The 24,626-nt window shown below is 40.6% G+C and overlaps 1 protein-coding gene across 1 annotated transcript; it reads left to right on the plus strand.

Moving 5' to 3' along the window:
* The first annotated feature begins 6,536 nt into the window (after window positions 1–6,536).
* Window positions 6,537–19,247, plus strand: LOC143116831 (cytochrome P450 2J2-like). Its single transcript, XM_076278150.1, has 9 exons — window positions 6,537–6,822; window positions 11,216–11,378; window positions 13,346–13,495; window positions 16,052–16,212; window positions 16,325–16,501; window positions 17,163–17,304; window positions 18,135–18,322; window positions 18,490–18,631; window positions 18,800–19,247. The coding sequence occupies exons 1-9, from the start codon at window positions 6,628–6,630 to the stop codon at window positions 18,973–18,975; spliced, it is 1,494 nt and encodes a 497-aa protein (XP_076134265.1). The 5' UTR covers window positions 6,537–6,627; the 3' UTR covers window positions 18,976–19,247.
* Window positions 19,248–24,626: the final 5,379 nt, after the last annotated feature.

Here is a 24,626-nt window from a genome sequence, read left to right on the forward strand (position 1 = left end):
ACACAAAAGATTTTGCTAACTTGTGGAAATAATTTGTTTATTTTCATAGAACATGAAAATGACAGGGTGGACAGAGACATGACAGGGTGGACCCTGGGCATGACAGGGTGGACATGTTGTGGAATGTCATTGAATGGCCCCATAAATGCAAGGAACAATGCAGTTTTACTTCTCTCTTTTTTGAGCTGTGCCTCTAATATTTCAATCTGTTTTTTCAGTTTTCTCTTCGCACTCCTTAGAATGCTTTCCCCTTGACACCGTTGCCTGAAACACAAAATATTTGTAAGGATTTTTTTATACGATTTTAGCAAGTTAGTTATCAATATGAAGAGTTCAGATGCAAAAACCCTCTAAATCCATCTGACCACTTTCCTTTTAAATGAGCATTTAAAATCAGGCTCCTATAGGTTTTTGCCTATAAATCAATATGTCAGACCAGGAAAGAGTGGTATTTAGTGGGTTTTGAAGTTAAATTATTTGAACTGACAACATGAACTGTGTGTGTGTGTGAGTGAGTGAGAGAGTGGGTGTAAATGTGTGTGTGTGTGTGTGTGTGTGTGTGTGGGTGTGAGTGTTTCCCTGTGTGTACATGCATGTGTGTGCAAACATTGATGGTTTTCCTGCACATGTGGCAACATGACAATATGAACTGACAACAGGAACTGTGTGTGTGTGTGTGAGTGCGTGTACATGTGTGTGTGTGTGTGTGTGTGTGTGTGTGTGTTGGTGGGTGTGTTTCTGTATGTGTGTGAATGCCTATGTGTGCGAACATTGGTGGTTCACACGTACATGTGGCAACATGACAACATGAACTGACAACATGTACTGTGTGAGTGTGTGTGTGTGTCTGTGAGTGGGTGTACGTGTGTGTACTGTTTGTGTGTCTGTTTGTGTGTGTGTGTGTGTGTGTGCATGCATGCATGTGTGTGGGAACATTGGTGGTAAGTTGTAGGAGTGTGTGTAAGGAGATGTGTTTTATCTCCTGGATGAAAATTATACTCTTTCCCATTCATTTCCTATGGCGGTCATTTTTGACCGTAAACAAAAAAAGTGTTTCTACGTTGAATAAATCACTCAAAATTCAAAGAAAGTAGTCAAAATAAATTCTGCGTTCAAAAGCCTTTTGTGAAGGATATCATAAGATCTTGAGGCAGTCTGATGAAAAATGACATATTTATGGTACAGGGAATGGTTAAATCGGTCATTTTTGACCGGAACAGTGTTAGAAGGTTAACGTATACTATGTGTGGAGAGCATCCATTCACCATCTTTATCTCATTTTTGACGTAGGTGGCATTTAGACGGTTTTGCATCTGAACCCTTCATATGTCATTTTATGGGGACATAAACAGTTGATAATTGTCCTTCAAATAAATCTAAACTTTCTAATAAGTCTCATCAGCTAAACTTCCAATGATCTAACCTGGAGGGCCCTGGCTCACGCTGATTTTCAGGAGTTTCAGCAGGGGAGTTGGGTGGTGTCTCTGACTGTAGCAAAGCACTGGCCCTGTTTCTGGCTCTGGCTTGACTTTTTGCCTCTCTCCATTTCTTTCTTTTTGCCCTCTTCTCTCTCTCACTGAGCTCATTGACACCCTTCTTCTTTCCAGTCTCTCTGTCTTTTTTCCATTTGACCCTTTCTTTCTCAAGGTACTTTCTTCTTCTGTCTGGGTCAGCATCACGGCGTTCCCGATATCTCCTTGCTATCTCAGCTCCTTTTGATCTCATTCCTTGAAAAAGACGATTCAAAATGTTCCCTTACACATTTTAATTGGCAGTCCCTGTAAACTAGGCTTGCCTTATCAAACTAGGCTTGCTGATACCGATATCGCCAAAAAAATTGTCCAAATGTCCAAATTTACTATGTATAGCATGTACTGTTATAAAATGTGTGTAATAGCTGTTGTAATATGTGTAACATTATCAGCATGTGGCCTAAACTATGCACATGTCCTACCTGTCATGAACCATGTCCACCCTGTCATGGAAGGCTTGCTGACAGGGTGGACAATGACAGGGTGGACATTTTTGGCTAATCTTAGCATTTAATGAGCACATGGTGGACCTTCACTTAGCAACATGCTACAGTCAGCAAGCTGACTATGTACTGTTTTACAAATATATTTCAAAGTTCTGATAGGTTTTTCTATCAATTGATATTTCAATATGACAGAGTGGACATTTTAAGCTTGACAACATCCAACTACACACATAATATGATGAAAATTATGAAACATAAGTGGAAATACTTACTCTGCAACTCGCCACTTTTTTTATGTAAGCTGAGTAAATAAATGTGCCGCTTGTAGCAACCATATATTTTAGGGTTCATGCTATGCTAGTTACAGTATGTGCTTGTTATGTTATGCTATGCTAGTACTGTATCGCAGCTTCTACCATGATAATACATTGCAGAACAACTGAGTATGGGTGTAAAAATTAAAAATGTAGTCTCAGGTGATCAGTGTAGTCCCCTATCCTACCCCCTCCGCACAACCTATCAAGAGTGTGTTAGTTGGTTAACTGCAGTTTATTGGGCGTTCCAGTGTTTCGGCTCGGATGTCCCTCAGCGACCGCATTGCGACCTCCAACGTCTCGCTCTAATGACAGCATTTGGCATGAAGGATTGGACGTGATATATCTGTTATTTTGGATGAGATGTCCCAGGTTCATTTCCTGGCAGCAGACACTCTCCATGTGTGCCATGTCAGTGAACATAGGGACACAACCCCCACATAAGCACCACCGATTGTTTTCTGTGCGCTCAGATACACCTCTCTCTCGATCATCTATTTCTCCTCCATAGTCAGGCTCTGTGGGGGGCACTAAAACTCCCACTGCTCTTACTGGCTCAAAAGCATAGGCAATTGGATGCCTGTCCTCATTGGTGGGTCTATCTCATTCGTCCATATCCATTTTGTTGAGGCAGTAAGCTAACTGTGAGGCTATGACAGCCGCTGTGTAAACAGCATAGAATGTTGTACCAACCATTCTTGTGATGTCATCATTTTCTGAAAACAAAGATGGCGGCGCACAGCTGAAATTAATGCAACTTGTTTGTGCTTTATTCGGAATAACGGGTCATATTTCTGACTTTATTTGTATTTATGGTATATTTAAATATTTAACTAGTGCTATAGACATCTATTTTATTTGACTGCTTCATTTCCACTTTAAATTCCAATTCAATTCTTGAATTTCACTTGCATTTCAATTGAGGTAGCAAACAGGAAGCAGAATTGCAATTCGAATTGTGCACAACCCGGAAACATTGTGGCGCTAAATTTGATCTTTTAAACATGTTTGGATAGCGTAGCCTACGATACCGTGACTGCATAAGACTAGAAAGAATACAAACAACCCCATTACCGTTTCTGGTGTTATACGGTAACTGGCTTTCATGTTAACTGGCTGGACTGTTTACCAAAGATGGTTGATTACGAAGATACTTCATGAGAGGCCATTTCCTGTCCCTGGAAATTTATGCAAATAGGGTAGCAGTACACGCCCCCGCACATTTATGCAGTGATCGGGCTCTCTTTTTAACATTGAGGTCTATGGCAGAATCCAAGAATTTCCCAGAATTTGTCAAAGCCTTATTTTTCTGAGCAATGGATGCACATTTCGGACACGGTATCATGATCTCCAAACCCTCCTCCCTATTTCAGTAGAATGTCGTGATAGTATGACCCTCCAGTCGGGAGAAAATCAACATTAATTTGTTTATTTTGTACTCCGGCTTGTCTGGCGTGGAACCGAGGCGTTCAAACGTAAGTCATACGTCAGTGACACGCCCTTGTGCAGGCGGGAACTGAACCAGAGCCCGTCTCTGACTGAACTCCACTTTGCCCTCATAGACATGAACTAGGACGACCCATCTTGCTACGCATTCATTATCTTTGTGTTTACTTTGCCTCTGGAGTTAACGTAACCGCCCCCTTCTCTTGCAGGTGTGTTCAGCTGATGATTTAGCCTCCGATACCTGGCTGCAGATTCGTCTGTTTAACTGAAGTTCAAATAGACATGTTTGTGATGCTGCACTTTGTTGTTTAATAAAGCTTTACAACACGATGTGTCGACGTTGGAAGTGTCAGGTTGTCTGTAGTAGGCTAGGCTACATGCGCTGGACCATGAATATGCCACCAAATACATAAAACTAAATAAACTCCACGTGGGTCTCGAACCACTACTAAATTAAACTACTTGCATGATAACCTGACATTAACCTGCTTGTGCCACTAACCAGGGGCCTGTACTACGAAGGGAGCTTAACCTACCAAGATGTAACCCAGGGTTACTTTGTTAAACCGGGGTTGACAAAACCTGGTTATCTTAAGTGGTGTTAATCGGCGCTGATTATGAAGTTGATTTGTTGAGCTGGGGTTAACCTAATTGGAGTTTGTGCGCGTTCACATAAAAGGGGCGGGTTGCAGCACAATCATCTCAGCAATTTCTACATCTATACAGCACCATCCACATTTTTGGCATTATAAAGATGGATAAAAAGAAAATTATTACATTACATTTATTCATTTAGCATGCAAAAAAAAACTTACAAGAAAGCTTACAAAAAAGGGAAACAATCAAGAAACAATCAAGGTAGGCTATAGTGTGACAAAGACACGTTAGTGCAGTAATAAATACTACTCAAAAGTATCAGTTCTAGGATAGTCTAGTGGTAAGTGCTAGAATTGGCATGTCTAGTTGCTGGTAGTGCTAGAAGAGGAGGTACTCTCTGAAGAGCTGGGTCTTCAGGAGTTTTTTTGAAGGTAGAGAGGGACGCCCCTGCTCTTTAAGGAACTGATAGCGCGTTCTAATAACAGGAAACAATAGATGATTAAGCAATAACCCCTGAGAGGCCGTAGGTTACGCTGATTCTATAACAGCTGAGGGGCGTTGTTAGGCACGATGGGCTAGCGGAGCGTGATTCAGCCAATCACAATCAAGAACGTGATTCAGCCAATCACAATCAAGGACCGGAACTTTCAGTTTTAGAAGAACAGTTTGGATTGCTCTGAGCGTACATGGGGCAGAGCCAGACCCCGTTCATTGGTCTGGAGATAACAGCCTGTATAAGGGCGTTTGAGTAAGTGGGTGCAGAACCGGAGACTACTTTGTAGGCAAGCATTATCGATTTTAATTTGATGCATGCAGGTACAGGTAGCCAGTGGAGCTCTATGAGCAGCAGGCTAATGTGCCCTTTTGGGTTGATTGAAGACCAGACACACCCTGCTGCATTCTGGATCATCTGAAGGGTCACTGCAGGCTGGGAGATCCTTCAGGAGGGCATGACACTAATCATGACATTAATTTAGATCAAGATGGTTGTCCCGTGAGTGGAATTCTGAGACCTATTTGGAGACCACCTGTTCGATAGCTTTGGATAGGACGGTGTTACCTGAGCCACTTTGAATGCTGTGGGAAAGCGAAGCGAAGCATTAATATTATGTGTGATAGCTATTGTGGGCGGGGCAGGTTGACACACTGATTTTGGGGTTGGTTGGCACATACATTCCCTATGGCTATTTTGTGACAAATCTATAAACTTTGTATTTTACACATAAAAACATCATCAATCTTTATTTTAGCATTGTTATTGTAATTACTGAAAATAGTTTTACATTTGGAAGCATTTCAGATATTTTTAAACATTTGAAGTAAAAAAAAATCGGTAGGGACAAAATTGGTCTTGACGGTGGGCCCTACTGAAGAAAAACACACAGGAAAGACATCAGCAAAGCCCTACAGGCAGTGATCTATGAGCACTTCAAACAAAAGCAAAAGGGGTACTGCAAAGGACTATAACATAGGTGTTCCAACCAACCCCGACTACATGTGCCAACCTCCCCTATCTTTCTCTAAACACTGTACAGTAACTCTAAGTTAATGTCCTTTGAACTACTTAAGCCTTAAATTTTAAGGAATGCAATGCAACTCAACTGGCATTGAAAATACCATGACATGTCAACAGTGCCAAATGGTCGTTCAAGACAACGTGCCTATCCTACATATTTTTTCATTAGATTAGGATTATGCTACTGATGTTAAACTCCTAGATAAATCCTACAGATGTTTTGGATATCAACAGTGTTTTGTTGTTTCTTTCAATGTTCTTTATATATGACTATGTCCAAAACAAAGCATCAAAGAATTTTCCTCCTGGAACGTGGTCATTGCTGTTCATAAGCGACATGCATAGCATTGATTTCAGTAGTTTTTCTGTAGCATCCAGTTAAAAGGTTTGCTACATTTAGTGCATTTACAGGCCCATGTCCAGGACCTGTGGATACTTCATGAGGTGATAATGGAATGCTCAGGCAATACAATTGTCTTTATATTTTATACTCTCACTAACAGTAATAAACTCATGTTCTTTTGGGGCCCTCCTGTGGCAGAAACGTGTTAGCGACCATTTAATCCCTGATACAGTGACCGCCTTCGACATTTCTGATAACAAAAAGTTATCAGAAATTTCTGTGAACAAGGCTGATAGGTAGGCTAGGCCTACAAAGGGAAAGGTGGGGAAGAAGAGAACACCGTACCACGTGATTTTCCAGTCCTGTTGTGTAATGGGTGGTTGGTGTTTGCAGTCTATACAACAGTTGCCTAACCGTCGCTAGAGCAAGCAAAATGACGGCAATATTGTATATTTTGGAACTATTCAACATCAAGAGTTTTTTGCTTTTTCTCTCAATTTTCCTCCTTGTGTTTGATTACATCAAAACCAAACCACCAACGAATTTCCCTCCTGGACCGTGGTCATTGCCTTTTATCGGCGACGTGCATCACATTGACATCACCAAAATCCATCTACAGTTTGTCAAGGTAGGTGTAAATCAACCTATACTGTATGTGTGTGTGAGGCCATTCCATCTGCGCACAAAGCTGTGTTCGTTGCGCTTCACCTGTAACCTACCTGTACATTTTATACGAAGTCTTAAGAGTTCTTTAAGTCATAGCGTGATTTATCAGGAAAGGGCTGCTAGAGAGCTCTGTGCGTGGCACAGACAAACTTAAAGAAGCCCTATGCAGGCAGTGTTGCCAGATGCCAGTAAGGTTTTCCAGCCCAAAGCCTCGTCAAAAACCGCGAGAATGCACAAAAAACCGCCCAAATTTGCTTTTGCTTGTTTCTCATTTAAACACATTGAAATCATTAACAAGCTTTAAAATTACCCATTTTTGGACTTAGCCTATCCAATTTCAGAAACAATATTCAATCAAATGAACGCAAAAGTAGGCTACACGGACCTCAGTCAGACTATTCTTCTATAAGCTTATGTTACGAAAAATAATGCAATAAACGTAGACTATCAATGAGTCTATTTGTGTCAATAGACGCTTGGAACAAAAGCATTCAATAGGCTAGCCTAACATAAAAACATTGAGTGGATATATGAACATACAAAATAGCCTAACGCACAACATTTCAATTATTTATAATAGCAACATGACATGCATATTCATGTATAACATTAGATGAAATCGCATTGATTATAGAACAGGGGTGTCGACTCTTTGCAGAGGCAGTGCGTTCATAACTGGTGGGCCAACTCTAGGCTACACAAAAAATATTTTCATAGGCCTACGCCAAATGTAGGCTAAATGCTTGAGTTAAACTTGAGTCTGACACCTGTGATTTAGAACAATTAATTAATACATAGGCGCTATCTATTCCTTGAGACAGGCAGTTAGGCCTAGAGTTTTCATGAAAATCGCGCTGAACATAGGCTATTTAGGACAGTGTCAGTGCGCTCTTTGCAGAAGCAGTGCGTTCATGCATGGCAACTCTATACACGCAAAAAATATTTTCATACGCCAGATATAGGGTAAAGGCAAACTTGAGTTTGACACCTGTAATTTAGAACAATTAGTAGGCCTACCTGACAGGCAGTTAAACCTAGAGTTTTCATGAAAGTCGAGTTGAACGAACAGGGGTGTCAGTGCGCTGCAGAAGCAGAACGTTCATGCATGGCGGGCCATCTCTACACAAAAAACATAGGCCTATGGCCTAGGCCCTTCGTGGAAATTGCTTTGAGCAATTGTTATTAGGCCTAAAAATAATTAAAAAGTTCTAGTAGGCTTTGTCAAACTTCCTCAACAACTGTCGGGCTGGACGGAACGTGGGCCGTAGTCCTATGTCAAGCCATTCGTGCAAGACCTGTGCGCACATCCATCAACCCTGAAAGAAGGGGAAAGTCCATCCTGTCTCGTAGGTAATCTTTCAGCAGTGTGCACCCTCATAAAGAGATTGACTGTAATGAGAAAATGATCTTTGCCCACTTTGGCATATTGATATTGTCAGTCAGCTAGCTAAATTTGAAAACCCCGCGAGCTGTGTGTTTGAAGGGCGGTCTGCGCCGCAGTAGGGGAGAACCAGACTGAAACACTTTTTAATTAAACGTAATTTACAAAGACATCGTAAAACACTGAAAGCTAATATTTTGTCACAAGCAACCTACATCTGTCCTCTGTCAAATACAGTTGCATTTTCAGGTCTGAACAAAACCATTCAGTAGGCTAGTTATTTAAGGAGAAATCGAACGTGCGTTTTGTTTCATTCGTCCCTCCTGGCCGGGATAAATGAAACGACATGGGGGACGAAAAAAAACATACAGCTTAAACTTCCCACAACTTCAATATTTGACAACATCATGAATGGTACTTAATATGTGTTATTTTAGATAAATTACTGCTGGGCTTTACTGTCTGCTATGAATATCTAACAACTTATTGCTGTCATTGTGAAGCGCATATCTCGCGGTTATGGAAATACCATGCACTATGCCATTTATAGCTAGAATGCATGTTTCGATACATAAGGTGACGTGAGCTGAGAGTGTCTGTTGTAAGTTTAGGGGGCACGTCAGCCAGAGGGTGTGTGAGTGAGTGAGTGAGTGAGTGAGAGACTGCTGCCTGCTGAGGGTCGCTGGAAGAAGGGTCTGAAGTGCCTATGTGTTTCGGCTACAAAAACCCGCCGAACTGATCCGAAACCAGCCCAATTTTTATACACCCGCCCAAACCCATTTTTGCCCGCAAAATAGATTGCAAAACCGCCCAATCTGGCAACCCTGTATGCAGGTCTGTTTATTCCTTCGCTGTTGCTGGGTTTTCGCCTGATTTGGGCTCGCATTATTCACGACATAGCTCCCCCTGCAGCTTCGGTAGCAAGTGACTGCTACGCTAAACCCCCAATAGCTAGCGAGCTAGCATCAATAAACCAAGCTAAACACATAGGGCTCACAATAAAACGGTCGAGCAAAAATCACATTACAAAAACGAAGTTCACCCAAAGGTAGGCTACTTACAATTTCAACAGCAACAAAGCCAAGTCGGAGTCCGTTTTGCAGTCTTCTTAGAAACTACAATCTGACTAAATCTGACTACATTTTCGAGTATTTCCGCCGAGTTACATCCGGATGTGTTCCGACCGTGACCAGAAAGTTGCATATTCGGTTTTTCCGCGGAGAAGCACTAGGGGGAGACGAAGCACCCACCAAACGACCCAAAAAGTGTTGTAGAACCATCAGAACGACTCTCAACCTGCATAATTAAGGTCATTTTTGCTAAAATTGTTGCATAGGGCCTCTTTAAACTTGCCCCTTGTCCATAGGCTACTTCTCATTTAGGCTCTGGTATTTTGGGATTCAGCCATTCAGAAATAATTCAGTGACATTTCATTCATTCACACTCACAACCCACAGGTTGGGTTACTTTTGAAAAAAAGCTCACAGAAAAAAAGGGGTTGCTTGCGCATGGCCTGCCAGAGTTAGGGGGAGGATTTTTGATTTTCGAAGGCATTTGCCCATCACAGCCGATCGAAGCCGCAGCAAAGCCGGCAAACAGGAAGTGGGGTCTAGGGCTGGGCGATAAAACTATAGCGAAATATATCGGGATAGACATGTAATCGGGTCAATAAAAAATACATTCAATAGAACATTCGATAATTAAAAGCAACACGTTACGTTATGTTGTCGATAAATTAATAGGCTAAATATTGCATTGTATCTAGTATGTGCAACTCTACCAGAGTAGGCTATAGAAGTAGGCCTACCTTAACACAGGTTAAATGACCTGTTCCGGTGAAAATGGTGACTTTCCCCGCTCCCCCTAGCATCCCCAGGCAGAAATCCAACCTTGCAACTTTGAGACTACCGTCCCGGTAAGAGAAGTGAGAAACAAGAAGCTCGTTTTAAATCGTGTTTCTTACCTTGTAACATTCACGTTGTTCTGCCGAACTTATGCTAACCGTTTCGCTAGCATGTAAACAAATCTGTGTGCTTTATCGTTACCTTTTTCCACAGTTTGAAATAGGATAATGCACAACTTCTCCAGCAGAGGCAGAATAATTGCTAATCCTGCCAAGTTTCCCTTTAAACTAGGCTCCTAAATATGTCTCTCCCGCCCACAAACACATCATATTACATAGGAGGAGGTTAACGTCTTAAATTGTCACTTGAGCTCTGCTGTCATTGCTGGTGTAGTTACTAGTCTGAGAAGTGGTTAGAGATATAGTTTGTCAATTTTTTTGGAAAGTCATAATGATTAATCATTGTGTTTGTGCTGGTTGCACTAATTCCAGCCTGTCAGGATATCTTTTTCGTGCTTTTGTGCAGGTAGCCTAAATAGAGGGGACTTCACTACCTCATCTGTAGGTCTGACCTTATTTAGAATAACACAATATTGTGAATATGGTGTTTACATGAGTTGTTAATAAAAGGTTCCATTCATATTCCCGTTTACATGTCTCACAGATAGTATAAAATAAGCTTAAGTCACGCAGCATATTCTGACTTATCAAAGTTCTAAACGTTCCTTCCATGTGCGTTCAGATACCTGTAAGTACTGTTACATTGTGTTTGTTACATATGCACTGCCATTGGCAGTGGTATTTAATGCTGTAAATGCATTGAATTTGAGTGTTTGTTTACTGAGCGTGGTGTGAATGCAAGTGCGTGTAATTTAATTAGAATTATAAGATATATATATCCCTTGTTAGTTCGCAGTAGGCTACTGTTTTGACACTTTCACTTGTAGTTAATGTGCCAGCAGCTGCCTAAGCTATAATGCCACTTTCCTAATGCCTACCTTCGCTGCGACCCCTAAGATTACAATACAGATTATACTTTAATTGTTTGATTAAAAACACTATGCTGTGACATTGTGCATTTGCATTGACTTCAGTATTTGTATTGTGTCTTTGATATTGTATCTCTTCCAGTTTGCTGAAAAATATGGACGTATTTTTAGTGTCCGATTTTTTGGACCAAGGATGGTTGTTCTTAATGGACACAAGCTAGTGAGGGAAATGTATCTCCATCAAGGAGAAAACTTTGCTGATCGACCATCCTTACCTTTATTTGCTGATATCGTTGGAGACAAAGGTGATTTCCACCACAGGAGTATTAAGATCACTATTTTCATGTAAGGGATAATGTATAGAACGCCGGTCATTATCAGGAAAATAAGTTCCGACAGGGCGAACCGCACCCTGACGCGCCAGCGGAGTGGTCTTGCTTTGCCCTAAAGGGACTTATTTTCTCGATAATAACCGGCATTCTATACATGATCCCGCTTGTTATACGGCTACTTACCAAAACGAGAAAATAAACTCTTTAAATGTAAATGTCTCTTTGCATTTATTTATTACCGTTTCGTCGTGGCTTTTGCTGGAAAATGGTTCGCAACACACGCTGAACTTAAATCAAAGTTCCATTGCAAGACGTGACCGGACTACTAGCGGAGTAATATGGAAGACGTGAATCAGAAGCACAAAACCCGTTGCCATTGACAGCTGTCATTATATGTTTCAGCGGTCATTACATGGTGTATATTTGACCGTAGAATGTTTGGAAATCCCATTCAAATCAATGGAGCGCTCTACAAGCATTGTGAAGAGCCGTATAATAATACTGTATAATGATAATGTACAGTGGAGTATTGAATGAATCAACATGTTTTTCAGTAAGCATATTTTAAGAAGCTATTCACATGAAATTTTCACCAGACATTACTATTAACTCAGGGAATCCTCAAGTATAAAGTATTTACAACATTTAAGTCCATAGGTAAAGTGTGTGTATAATAAAGTGGAATGACACAGGACAAAACGTATTAAAAACGCTAAAAAAGCAGTTCACCAAGGTAACATGTACAAGGTACATTATCCCTCATCTGTGCAAATTAATATGAGATGGGTTTGTAAATATTGATGGGCTATGAATAGGTTTTTCCTTACCAAGGTGTCACACTAGAAACATTTCATAATGGTTAAAGCAAAACGCTCTCCCAAGACCTTCATAAGCTTATAGTTGCAAAGCATTAGCCTGACGTATATGTACAACAACTGGTTTGTGATCTGATGATTCATTCATGTTGCTCAGTCTTTGTTTGTGTTGCACCTTCACCTAGTGTATTACGGGGTGTCTGTGCCGCATTGAAGCGAAGTGTGAATTTCTCAGAATTGAGAATTGTGATTACCACTAGAATCAACATAATTTCATAACTACCAGAGCTGCTGTGGGCAGCCATCCTTAGATTTTAAACTCTATTCCAAATGGCACATTTTAACAAGTTCATTTAAGCATTTGTCCATATTCATTCCCAATATAGCACACATGCTATACTTTAATTTTTATTCCAATCATGGTTTTGTTGTAAGCAAGGCTTACTTGAGACAGCTTAAGGATGTCCATTAATAGCTAGAGGCTAAATCATTCCAGCAAATGGTTCTATTTACCAGGAGATTCTTGCCATCCATCAGTATGATGAGAACTTCCAGCAAGACAACAATCCAAAGCATACAGCAAAGGAACTCTCAATTGGTTTCAAAGAAAGAAAATCAAGGTGTCATTCACGGCCCAGTCATTCCCCAAAAAAGGCCCAGTCATTCACCTGACTTAAAAACATATCAAGGTTCACAAGAAAGCCCCCTAGAATCTTCAAGGTTTAAAGACGATCTGTTTAGATGAATGGGCCAAAATCACACCTGAGTGCGGCTGATTATTTTCTTCATACAGGAAGTGCCTTGAAGCTGTCATTACAAACAAAGGCTTCTCCACTAACGATTAAATACATTTCAATTGGCGTGTTCAATACTTTTTTTCTCCACGTCCACTTAATTACACATATCTTTATATACAGACTTTAATGTTTGAATTTTTTATATGCGTGGATTTCTTGAGTTAATACCAAAGTCTGGTGAAAATTTCTTCTGGATATATTTACTGAAAAAAAAAATGTTGACTTGTTCAATACTTATTTCCCCTGTTGTATCATACTCAACTATATTCATGTTAAAGTACCGTTCTGTTATTATTTGGATTGTTTCTGTCTTATATTCTCTGCTTAGGGGTGGTTGCGTCTAATGGATATCCTTGGAAACAGCAGAGAAGGTTTGCCCTTCACACCCTGAGAAATTTTGGATTGGGCAAGAGAAGCCTTGAGCCCTCCATTCTTCAAGAATGCAGATATCTAAATGAAGCAATCGCTAATGAACAAAGTGAGTGAGTAAGATGAATGGTTAAACCCTGTACAACTCACAGCTGAGGAGTGTATTACAGTTTTTCTCAGTCGCTTTAGTGCATTTGTTGAATCATTATTAACATTTACACAACAGTTAGTGCATTTCTTGAAACAAATGGAGCAAACTGCACTGCATGTGTATTACCTACAAAAGCGTGTATCTTGCTCAAAATGCAAAATAAAGTATCTATCTATCTAAATGCTTTGTCTATGCCTCAAAAGCAAATATTTATATAAATAAAACTGTCAGTGCAATCAAAATTAGAAGTCCTGACGCCATTGTTTATGTCAAGATAGTCAAACTGTTTTGTCTTGTTGTCAATAAGACAGATTACTCTGTAAGTATTTTCTAATTAACAATGCGCAAGGTAGCACTATTTTTTATTTCAAAACTACAAAGTTACACAGTGTTTACTGTTGACAGACATTGTGATAGTGTAAAGAAAACAAAGACTTTTACAGCATTATGCACATGAGAAATGACCAATATACAGTAAAACACCCCTTGATAAGAGCTGTGCACCATTGTGCATCATTCTATATCCTGATGTTTCTGTCTGTCAGGTCACATATATTTATATACAGTACCCTCCAGAATTATTGACACCTCTGCTAAAGTTGATTAAAAAAACGGTATAAATAATCTGTTGGTGATTTATTGTAATCTCAAAATGTAAAAAAATAGGAAAAATCCAACCTTGAAGGGAAACAAATGTATTTTGAGAAAAAGGAAAATCTCATAAAGAAATAAATATTTTTAACAAAAACACATTGCTCACAATTATTGGAACCCCTGCTTATAATACCTTCTTAATCCTCCCTTTGCCATTAAAACAGCTTGAAATATTCACCTATGACACGCCATAAAGTTGGAGAATACAAAGCACGAGATTTAAGACCGTTGGAAACAAAATTTTCCCAGATCGTCCAGATTCCTGTCCACACTTTTGCATTCTACTCTTTGACTCACCCCACTATTTCTCTATGGAGTTTAGATCAGGGGACTGAGATGGCAATGGCTTTAATTTTTTTGTTCAGTAAACCATATTTGTTTCGATCTGGACGATTGTTTTGGTTCATTGACCTGAAGAATGATCCAATCATGAGCAACCTTTAGTCTCATGTCAGAGATTGACAGATTTCCTTTGAAAATGTTCAGGTTTTTCTTGTTGTTCAGGACACCTTAATTGGATTCCCAAGGCCTTTGGGAATAAAAACAGCCCCACAATAGCACACCGCCTCCACCATAATTCTCATTAGGTATGGGATTCTTTTCAGTCTAGTCATTCTTCTACAGTATATATGCCAAAGACACGTAACGTGTTTCTGGCCAAAGAGCGCAATTTTCATTTCATCTGACAATAGACCACACTTCCAGTCACTGTACCATTTAGTAACTCCTGCCCTTTACATTGGTAATTAAATGACTGGACAGGCTAGCATGCCCTCTAAATAAGCTATTAGCAATGAGTCACTTTTGAAGATTTTCGGGGGAACTTGGTGACCCCAAGATGACACCTTTGTCTGTAACTCTCCAATAGTGGTTCTTATGGAATCTTACCATCCTCCATACTGTATGTGGGGGCAAGATAACCTTGGGTCTTTGTCCAAGCATGTTTGTCACATTTCCAGTTGATTATAAATCATTGTTTTAACTGTAAATATAAGCATTTTCAACAAGGTAGTTTGTATAGACATTCCCTGACATACAAATGTCAACACACTTTCTTTTCATTTAAATTTAGTGTATTCTCTTGTCTTTCTGATGTTGAAAAATGACTAGAGGGTTTACCCTCTGTGTCACCTTATTGTCATACCTTAGTGAAAAAGAAAGTCATGAACTACTTCTGAAAGTTCACAGACACTCTGATTAACTTAAATAAGTTGAAATTAGATAGGAAAATGCTTCTGTTCTAGGGGTGCCAATAATTGTGAGAAACGTGTTTTCGTTAAAAATATTTATTTCCTTATGAGATTTTCTTTTCTCAGAATAAATTGTCTTCCCTTTAAGAGTGGATTTTGCCTCATTGTTTTCATACAATGAATGAGTACAATGAATTATTTTTTATACCTGTTTTTAGTCAACTTTACCCACGGTGCCAATACTGGAGGGTACTGTATGCTAGACAGACTATGACAACTAGTTATGACAGCTAGATGAAATAAGACCATTTGTTTTATGGGGTAGGACTATTCAGCAGGGAACCAGTATAGTGCATTTGACCAACATGACATTAGCAATGGAAAATTAAAATGAAATGAAATGCAATGAAAATAAAAAAAAAAACAGCAGACACAGTTGCATGGATGTACTAAAGCATTGCTATTTGTTCAAGATAGGGATAAACTGGTTTAATGTGATTAGTGATAAGATGATATGGAGTTTGGACAAACAGTTTTGATAATTTCAGTTCTGATCTGAGAAATGTGCCAAAGCAACTGAGAAAAACTGTAATTTTGTATTTGTTGAATTCAATACATTCTCTTTAGTTTTGCATGCATACCCACAGTCTTTTTATTTTGGTGCTCCTAGGTAAATCCTTCGACCCACAATTTATCATTAACAATGCTGTGTCTAACATCATCTGTGTGCTGGTGTTTGGGGACCGCTTTGAGTACACTGATGATGAGTTCCAGTCTCTCCTGAAGAACATCAATGAGGTCTTGTACTTAGAGGGAGGAATTTGGGCCCAGGTGATCCTTTCCTCGTACTGTCTCTTTATATATCCAGAAAATGAAACATGGGCTGTCCATAGCCCAACATCGTGAAAATATGTTAAAAATGTTTTCCCTTATTCATTCATAGTTGTACAACGTATTCCCATGGATAATGCGCAGAGTGCCTGGCCCACACAGGAAAATATTTTCTATTTGGAACGGAGTTATTGATTTTGTAAAGAAAAAAATTGAAGACCACCAAGGAGACTTTGATCCTTCAAACTCTAGGGACTACATTGATTGTTTCCTTGGAGAAATGGCAAAGGTGAGTTAAATCATTCCAACTATTACAATGAGTATTATACATTAACATATACATACATACATACATACATACTGTACATACATTAACATACCGGTACATACAATTTTAAGTAAAGTCAAGAGATATAATGTGCTATTCCAATGGGATACAGATTTAGTCAAATTTCGTACCTGTATAGTCATCTCAACAATCACTTAAGGGATAATGCAATGCAATCATACGTAACATTCCTGAAGACCTCTCCCCCTCGCTGTAAAACTGTAAACCATCTCTCTCTCTCACACACGTCTTCATCTCTCTATTTGCACAGCTATACAGCACCCTCCACACCCATTTAAAGATGGGTAAAAATAAAATCATCTGTTGCCGTTTTAAATTTCAAAATCATCTGTTGCCATTTTGTCATTTCTTTTTGAGGGATATTCTTGTTAGAATAAATGTGCGACACTTCAAGTTTGGATTTTTCTCTTCTTCTTTGTTTTCACTATGAAACTAAGATAAAACGCCAAAAAAGGATGTGTTACCTCACATCTTTACCAGGGATTCTGTATGTAGTCTTATCAACTTGTTATATGTAGACTTAAAAAAAAACATCTTCTCTGATGACACATTCCATTGTTCTTTTTCTTACCTTTCTTTCTTTACATTTCTCTTTCCTAAGTGGACAGATGATGAAGCATCAGGCTTTAATGTGGAGAATTTGTGCTACTGCACTCTGGACCTGTTTGTAGCAGGAACTGAAACCACATCTACAACCTTGTACTGGGGGCTCCTGTACATGATCAAATACCCTGAGATACAGCGTGAGTATTTGTGTCATTCAACATCTATGCACTTATTACCACCATGCACCAGGTAACTGGTTCGAATTCCACTCGGACCACTCTGATTTTGGCAGTCGTGTCCTACTAGTTAGGGAATCAGACTTGTGACCTCAGGGTGGCCAGCTTGACCCCAGAATGGTAGGCGAATTCTGGGTGGGGGACTAATTGAACAGCGCTCTCCCATGTCCACATCCATTGCCCTTGATCAAGGCACCAAACCCCCAACTGCTCCCCAGCAATGGCTGCCCGCTGCTGCAGTTGATTGACTGAATCCTGATCTCCACCCTAAGGTCTAAGCCCTGAAGCCTCAAAGACTTAACTGACATCTGACTGCCTTTGGATAACCCTGTGTTTCACGTCACAACACTATGAATTGTTAGTAATTCCCTTGAGTAAAGTCTGCATAGATGACTCCTTACGGAAAGGGCACAGAAAGGGTGCGAGCGAGTATTATTTGCAGCAAAAGCCCTCATGCACTTCACAATTGCGCAGTGGGACAGCCCTAAGCCCTCATGAAGTTTGTGGGAAAGCGCATCAAAGTTTGTGAGTCCATGAGGGGAGAGATTTCAGCCTTTGGGTATTGCTCACTACCCTTATATTAGTGTGTGTCACTGCTCCTAGTGTGTGTGTGTTGTGTATTTGTTATTATAACCTTTATTTAACCAGGTTAGTCTCATTGAGATATATAATCTCTTTTTCAAGAGAGACCTGGCCAAGATAGCAGAACAAATAGCAACTTTCTAGTTACGGATAGGAAACTGCCCCCATCCCCCCTAAAACATCAATCATTGTCAATTGTGCATTTTTAGGCAAGGTGCAAGAGGAGATAGACCGAGTTGTTGGATCTTCACGTCAGCCCTCTGTGGCTGACAGGGAGAACATGCCTTACACTGACGCTGTTATTCACGAGACACAGAGATGTGGCAACATTCTTCCATTGAACGTTGCCAGACAGACCACCAAAGACACCCAAGTTGATGACTTCATCATTCCCAAGGTGATTTTGGCACATTGAACTGCACTTTGTATCTTTGGAACATTGTATCCTGCCAGAAAATCGGCATTTTCTTTTGAGGGGAGATTTATCTTGAACTTGGTGAATAGAATAATTGACAAAGTGCTCTCTAGAATTGTTTAGTTGTCATTATCTTTTGTGTTCCTCAGGGCACAATGGTGATGGCCAACTTGACCTCTGTTTTGTTTGATATGACAGAATGGGAAACCCCTCACACCTTCAACCCACAACACTTCCTGGATGCAGAGGGGAAGTTCAGGAAGAGGGAGGCCTTCTTGCCTTTTTCTATTGGTGTGTGTTTAGTTTTGAACGTGTCATAAATAAGACTAAAACCGTTACAGTAATAATCAGTACACATGAGCTCATGCTATTATTTTTTTTATCAACTAGGCAGTTGTTGAGTTATGTTATTGTGTTCACAAGCCTGTTTTTTTATCGTTTTCTGTGTGATTTTGTCAGGGAAGAGAGTGTGTCTGGGAGAGCAGCTGGCCAGAATGGAGCTGTTCCTGTTCTTCACCTCGCTGCTCCAGCGGTTCTCCTTCTCAGCACCACAGGGCGTAGAACCCAGCCTGGTGTTTCGAATGGGAGCCACTCACTGCCCTCAACCCTATCAACTCTGTGCTGTTCCTCGCTGAGACGCATATAAACTCTTTGAAATCTTAATCTTACCTGTAGTTTTTTAATTATATTTGTAGTGAAGTAATACACATATTCAACTCTGTACACTTAAGTGACACAATCAGACATAACCTGAAACTGTTCTACTGTTCCATGTAGAATAGTGAAGAATTTTGCAGCATGCAATGCATTTATTTAGTATAGAACAGTAAAAGACCATGCCTCATACCTACTTCAATGGATACTATTTGAGTGCTCAGAAAATGTGAATAAACTTCCCATGCAATAACTGCCCATTTCTTTTTTGGAGCCCTTAACACAGCTTAGGCTACCTGCTCTCCTTCCCCTTCCATTTTCTCCCTTCACAGCATCGGCATGCAACAGCATACTGTGTTTACATGAAGGGTGCCCTGTTCTGCCCCGTCTTTTACTTTTAAAACAGTCTGATATCCAATACACTTTTGTGATATTCAGTGCATTGCTCCACACATACTCTAACTGTCAGTTTAAAAAAATCTCAGATGTACACAGCCCTGCTAGGTAAACTGGAAGAAAAGACACAGTGGCGTCAACCATACCATAGAACTCCAGCCAACCAACATCTTGCTTCAGTAACATGGTGGGGAGAGGTGTTTTGATTGGCTGTTGAGCTCGTTTATCAAACCCCTGAGACAAGAATCTCAGGAGGGTATTCCAGAAAGGAGGGTTAACAAACACTGAGATAAAACTTAACCCCTGGGTTGTCTGAACCTGTGACGACAAAACCCGAGCTGTCGGTTCCAAAACACCGGTTACCAGTTAGTTCAATCGACCCTGTGTTAGTTAATAGATAAAAAAATTATCCTTCATATGACCATCAGGGAACGTTCCCTTAAGGTTCCCTAATAGTTAGTACAAGTATAAGTATATAGTATATATACTCTTTTGATCCCGTGAGGGAAATTTGGTCTCTGCATTTATCCCAATCCGTGAATTAGTGAAACACACACAGCACACAGTGTACACACAGTGAGGTGAAGCACACACTAATCCCGGCACAGTGAGCTGCCTGCATCAACAGCGGCGCTCGGGGAGCAGTGTGGGGTTAGGTGCCTTGCTAGTTGATTGATTCGTTAGAGAAAGTCAAGATTCACCTGGGAGCAATTTACCAATTCAGGACAGATTTAGAAAAAAGTCTAATGGAAATGTATAGAAATATCAACGGGACGGACCAACCTAGCCAACCTTGACCATGCCTGGGCTGGTTAAGAGTCATTGTGGCAGTAGCCCAGGCTTTACTAAGCTATGGGCTGCACCCTACTAAGCTACAGTACGACATAATGAAAAAAGTCTGCGAATGAGTCTGCGAGAGCAGGGGCGGAAGATGACTCACTTGTGATAGACATGGTTACTGACCCTGGAACGAATTTGATTACGAGTAAGGAAAACATGTTTGTGGAAGCCACTAGTTCAGAGAAAACTGAGAAAAAGCTGCAGATGTGTGTGTGTGGTTGGCAGAAGGTTACAAGTCTAAAGGGCCTGAAAATTCATCAAGGGAAAAAGAAGTGCTTGGTAGAGGGAACACAGGGTCCCCGCATTGATAGCTATTTCTTAAGAAGTGCATCAAGTCAGTCGGTTGAAGTTCAGCGACAGGAAGAAACCCACAGTTCGCAGGACATCAGTACCTCTGTTGTTGAGGTAAGTTCTAGTGTTAATTTCGTCAGACGAGACGAGAGGAAAAATGTTCGTCAACAACCTTTTTTTCCATGACTAAGACGAGACGATGACGAAACTGCACTAATGTCCTAAAACACTGACTAAGACTATCTTAAGATGCATTATTGTTGACGAAAAAAGACGAGACTAAAATGTTTTGCATGAAATAAAAACTAAGATAAAATCTCTCTTCATTTTCGTCTACAAAATGAGAAGGCAGAATATCTAGCTGTTACGTTTTCAAAATATTCCCAACGAGTTCATGCTCAACAGCTTTCCTGTAGGCTAGTCTACAGTACGTGCTGTTGCTGCAACCCTGTGGCGGCAACACGAAACTACATAGAACAAGAACACTGGTGATTTCTGCCAGTTAGCAAGCTAACTAAGCTTTATGCCACAATGCTACATACCCAGAAGTTGAAGCTTCTCTTATACAAATTAACATCCCCCAGAATGTCCATACGAAAATTTTCAGCAAGTAATGTCAACTATTTAACTAGTTACACTGATGATGCAAAGTTCGCTAGCAAGTTAGCTTAGATGGAGAGTTAGGGGAATATGTTGCGCTTGGGCGCATATCACCATCTAGCGTGGCGGAGTAAACTTAACTTAACCAATAAAAAGAAACGCACGGACCAGCTAGCTAAAAAAATAAATAAACAATAGACCTACTTCAGCAGCAGGCTATATTAGCCTACACAATAGGCCTACTCACTGAACCACCTTGCTTATTGTCTTTGCACTTTGCTTATTGTGTCAAAGGATTCATATCATTTAAACTGGCTTTACATACTGTTTGGATTTACATACAAGTTGGTTCAATATTGCAAACAACTCATCTATATTATATTTTACCACGTGTGCTTGCGGGATAGCTTGCGGACCACCAGCGGTCCCCGGACCACACTTTGAGAAACACTGGTTTACGAAGATCATGACAGTGGTCCAGTCAAATCTTTTACTGTCTATGGTCAAATCCCAGCCGAGCTATAACTGTAGCTCGACTTACCTCTGCATGTAAACATACTGACTGACAAAAAATCTGAATGAGTAATTATAACAGACGAGTAGCCCTGTGGACACACAATATTGTTGGAAAATTGAGATGTGTGAAACACTATTTGACTGAAATGGTAATCAGAAATAATTTGTTATAAAAAAAGACTAAAATGTTTTGACTAAAACTGACTAAGACTAAGATACCTGTAGTTTTCTTTTGACTAAAACTAGACTAAATTTACGAGACTTATAGTCGACTAAATCTTAACTAACAAAAATGATATTTAAATGACTAAATATGACAAAGACTAAAAAGGACATTTGGTCACAAGACTAAGACTAAGACTAAATTAAAAATAGGTGACAAAATTAACACTAGTAAGTTCTAGCACTGAGGCAGAGAGAGAGAGGCCAGTCAGCCAAGGAGGGAGAAGATTAATGGTCATAGGCCTGGGGTTAGATGGCCAGGCGCAGCAGAATGTAGAATGTGGGAAGATGTTAATAGTGATTTGGTCAGTATCCTGGGTCAGCTCAAGGGGACGGCTGAAAGCAAATTAGAGAAAATGGGAGACATTATTTATAGCTATGGTAAGGAAAGATTTGGGACTATTGAGAGAAGGACAAAACGGCAACATGAGGTAGTTAAATCTAGGCGCCAGCAGGAGATAGATAAACTCATCAAGGAGAGGAGGCAGCTTAAGAAGCAGTGGAGAAAAGCTACAGATGATGAGAAGGAAGGTATTGACTGTCTACAGGCAGATGTGAGGGAGCGGTTAGTAGTGCTAAGAAGAGCTGAAAATATTAGGAAAAATAGGAAGAAGAAATCACGAGCCCAACTAGCATTCTATAAAGACCCATTTAAGTTTGTTAAGTCTTTATTCGTAATGCAGAAGAGTGGTAGTCTTTTGGAACCTAAGCAGAAGCTTGAGGAGTATTTAGAGGGAGTGCACAAAGATAGGGAGAGGTTCAGGGAGATGGTACTTCCTGCTGATATCCCACCTATTGGTGAATTAAGTAGCCAATGCGATGATAGTCCACCAAGGTGGAAAGAGGTGCAAGAAGTAATAAAACGTGCAAGGGCCTCTTCAGCCCCGGGACCTAATGGAGTGCCCTACCGGTTGTATAAGAGTGCACCAGATGTTTTAAGATTTTTATGGCAATTAATGAAGATAGTTTGGAAAAAGCAGAGTATTCCCAAGGCTTGGTGGAGGGCTGGGGGAATATTTATTCCCAAAGAAAAGGACGCAGTGGAGATTAATCAATTTAGGCCAATTAGTCTACTGAATGTTGAAGGGAAGGTTTTCTTCAGTGTGGTGGCACGGAGACTGACAAATTACCTTGAAAGGAATAAACTAATTGATACCACGGTGCAAAAAGCTGGAATTCCTGGCTTCTCCGGGTGCTTAGAGCATACCAGCATGATTTGGCACCAAATTCAATTAGCAAAGCGTGAGAAGAGAGACCTGCACATTGTGTTCTTGGATTTGGCTAATGCTTTTGGGTCTGTGCCGCATAGTCTGTTGTGGGAGGCCTTTGATTATTTCAGAATCCCAGGTAGCATTAAAAGCCTAGTAAAAGCATACTTTCTGGATATTCAATTATGTTTTACTACAGCTGATTACACCACAGGTTGGCAACAACTTGAGATAGGAATCATGGCCGGATGTACCATCTCCCCACTTGCTTTTACAATGGCAATGGAGGTCATCATTAGGGCCTCAAAATGGGTAGTGGGTGGGGAGAAGTTGCAGGGAGGGCCACGCCTCCCCCCGATTCGGGCTTTCATGGACGACATGACAACCTTGACGACAACCGTTCCATGCACCAACAGGTTGCTGGGTAAGTTAAATAGTAATCTGCAATGGGCCAGAATGAAGGTGAAACCAAGTAAGTCTAGGAGTCTCTCAATTATTAAAGGGAAGGTAACAGATAAGAAGTTTGCTATAAATAAGGAGGTGATTCCCACAGTTCTGGAGAAACCAGTGAAGAGTCTGGGAAGGTGGTATGATGCAAGCCTTAGTGATAAATCACAGGTTGAAGACTTGAGACAGTTCACTAGGCAAGGTATTGCAAAAATTGACAAGTCGGGGCTGCCAGGTAAGCTCAAGCTGTGGTGTTTGCAGTTTGGTTTGTTGCCTCGGCTAATGTGGCCATTGACAGTTTATGAGGTTCCTCTGTCAAAGGTAGAGAGGTTGGAAAAAATGATCAACTCCTTTGTCAGAAAATGGCTCGGAGTCCCACGCTGCTTAAGCAGTGTAGCCTTGTATGGGAAGGGTATTGTAGAGTTGCCAATATCTAGTCTGACAGAGGAATTTAAGTGTGCTAAGGCTAGATTGGAATTGACTCTTACTCAGTCCAAGGACCCAGTGGTGAGGAAAGTTGCACCCACAGTTAATGCAGGGAGGAAGTGGAACCCAGAGCAGGCAGTTAAGCAAGCTCAATCAGCATTGAAGCATAGAGATATAATGGGCCATGTGCAGCACGGGCGGGGGGGTCTAGGGGTGGGTGCAAGTAAACCCTTGTGGAGTAAGGCTTCTGCAGGAGAAAAGAGGAAAATGGTAGTGGAGGAAATGCATAGACAGGAGGAGGCTGTAAGATGTACTAAGGCAGTGTCGCAGGCAAAACAAGGGCAGTGGGTGAACTGGGAAGGGGTGGAAAAAAGACGGATTAAATGGAAAGATCTATGGGACATGGAAGCTGGTAAGATCAGATTTATGTTAGGTGCTACATATGATGTGCTCCCATCTCCCAAGAATTTAAGTCAATGGTTTGGTGAGGATGATAAATGCATACTTTGCTCGTGTGTGGGCAGTCTCCACCATATCCTATCAGGATGCAAGGTAAGTCTCACCCAGGGGCGGTATACGTGGCGTCATAACCAGGTATTGAAATGTGTGGCAGCGGCAATAGAGGATAAAAGAAGAGAAGTCAATTCATTAGCAGCTAGTAAAGGGGTAAGGCAAATTAACTTTGT

The sequence above is a fragment of the Alosa pseudoharengus genome, unplaced genomic scaffold, assembly GCF_046254945.1.
Source record: "Alosa pseudoharengus isolate Yale_2024_CS ecotype anadromous, Long Island Sound unplaced genomic scaffold, YU_APseudo_1.1 YU_APseudo_1.1_scf_11, whole genome shotgun sequence".
Lineage (NCBI taxonomy): Eukaryota > Metazoa > Chordata > Actinopteri > Clupeiformes > Clupeidae > Alosa > Alosa pseudoharengus.

Coding starts and splice junctions, on each gene's coding strand:
- LOC143116831 (XM_076278150.1), top strand. CDS start 6,628: ATGACGGCAATATTGTATATTTTGGAACTATTCAACATCAAGAGTTTT. Junction 6,823..11,215: donor TCCATCTACAGTTTGTCAAG/GTAGGTGTAAAT, acceptor TATCTCTTCCAG/TTTGCTGAAAAATATGGACG. Junction 18,323..18,489: donor ATGACTTCATCATTCCCAAG/GTGATTTTGGCA, acceptor TGTGTTCCTCAG/GGCACAATGGTGATGGCCAA.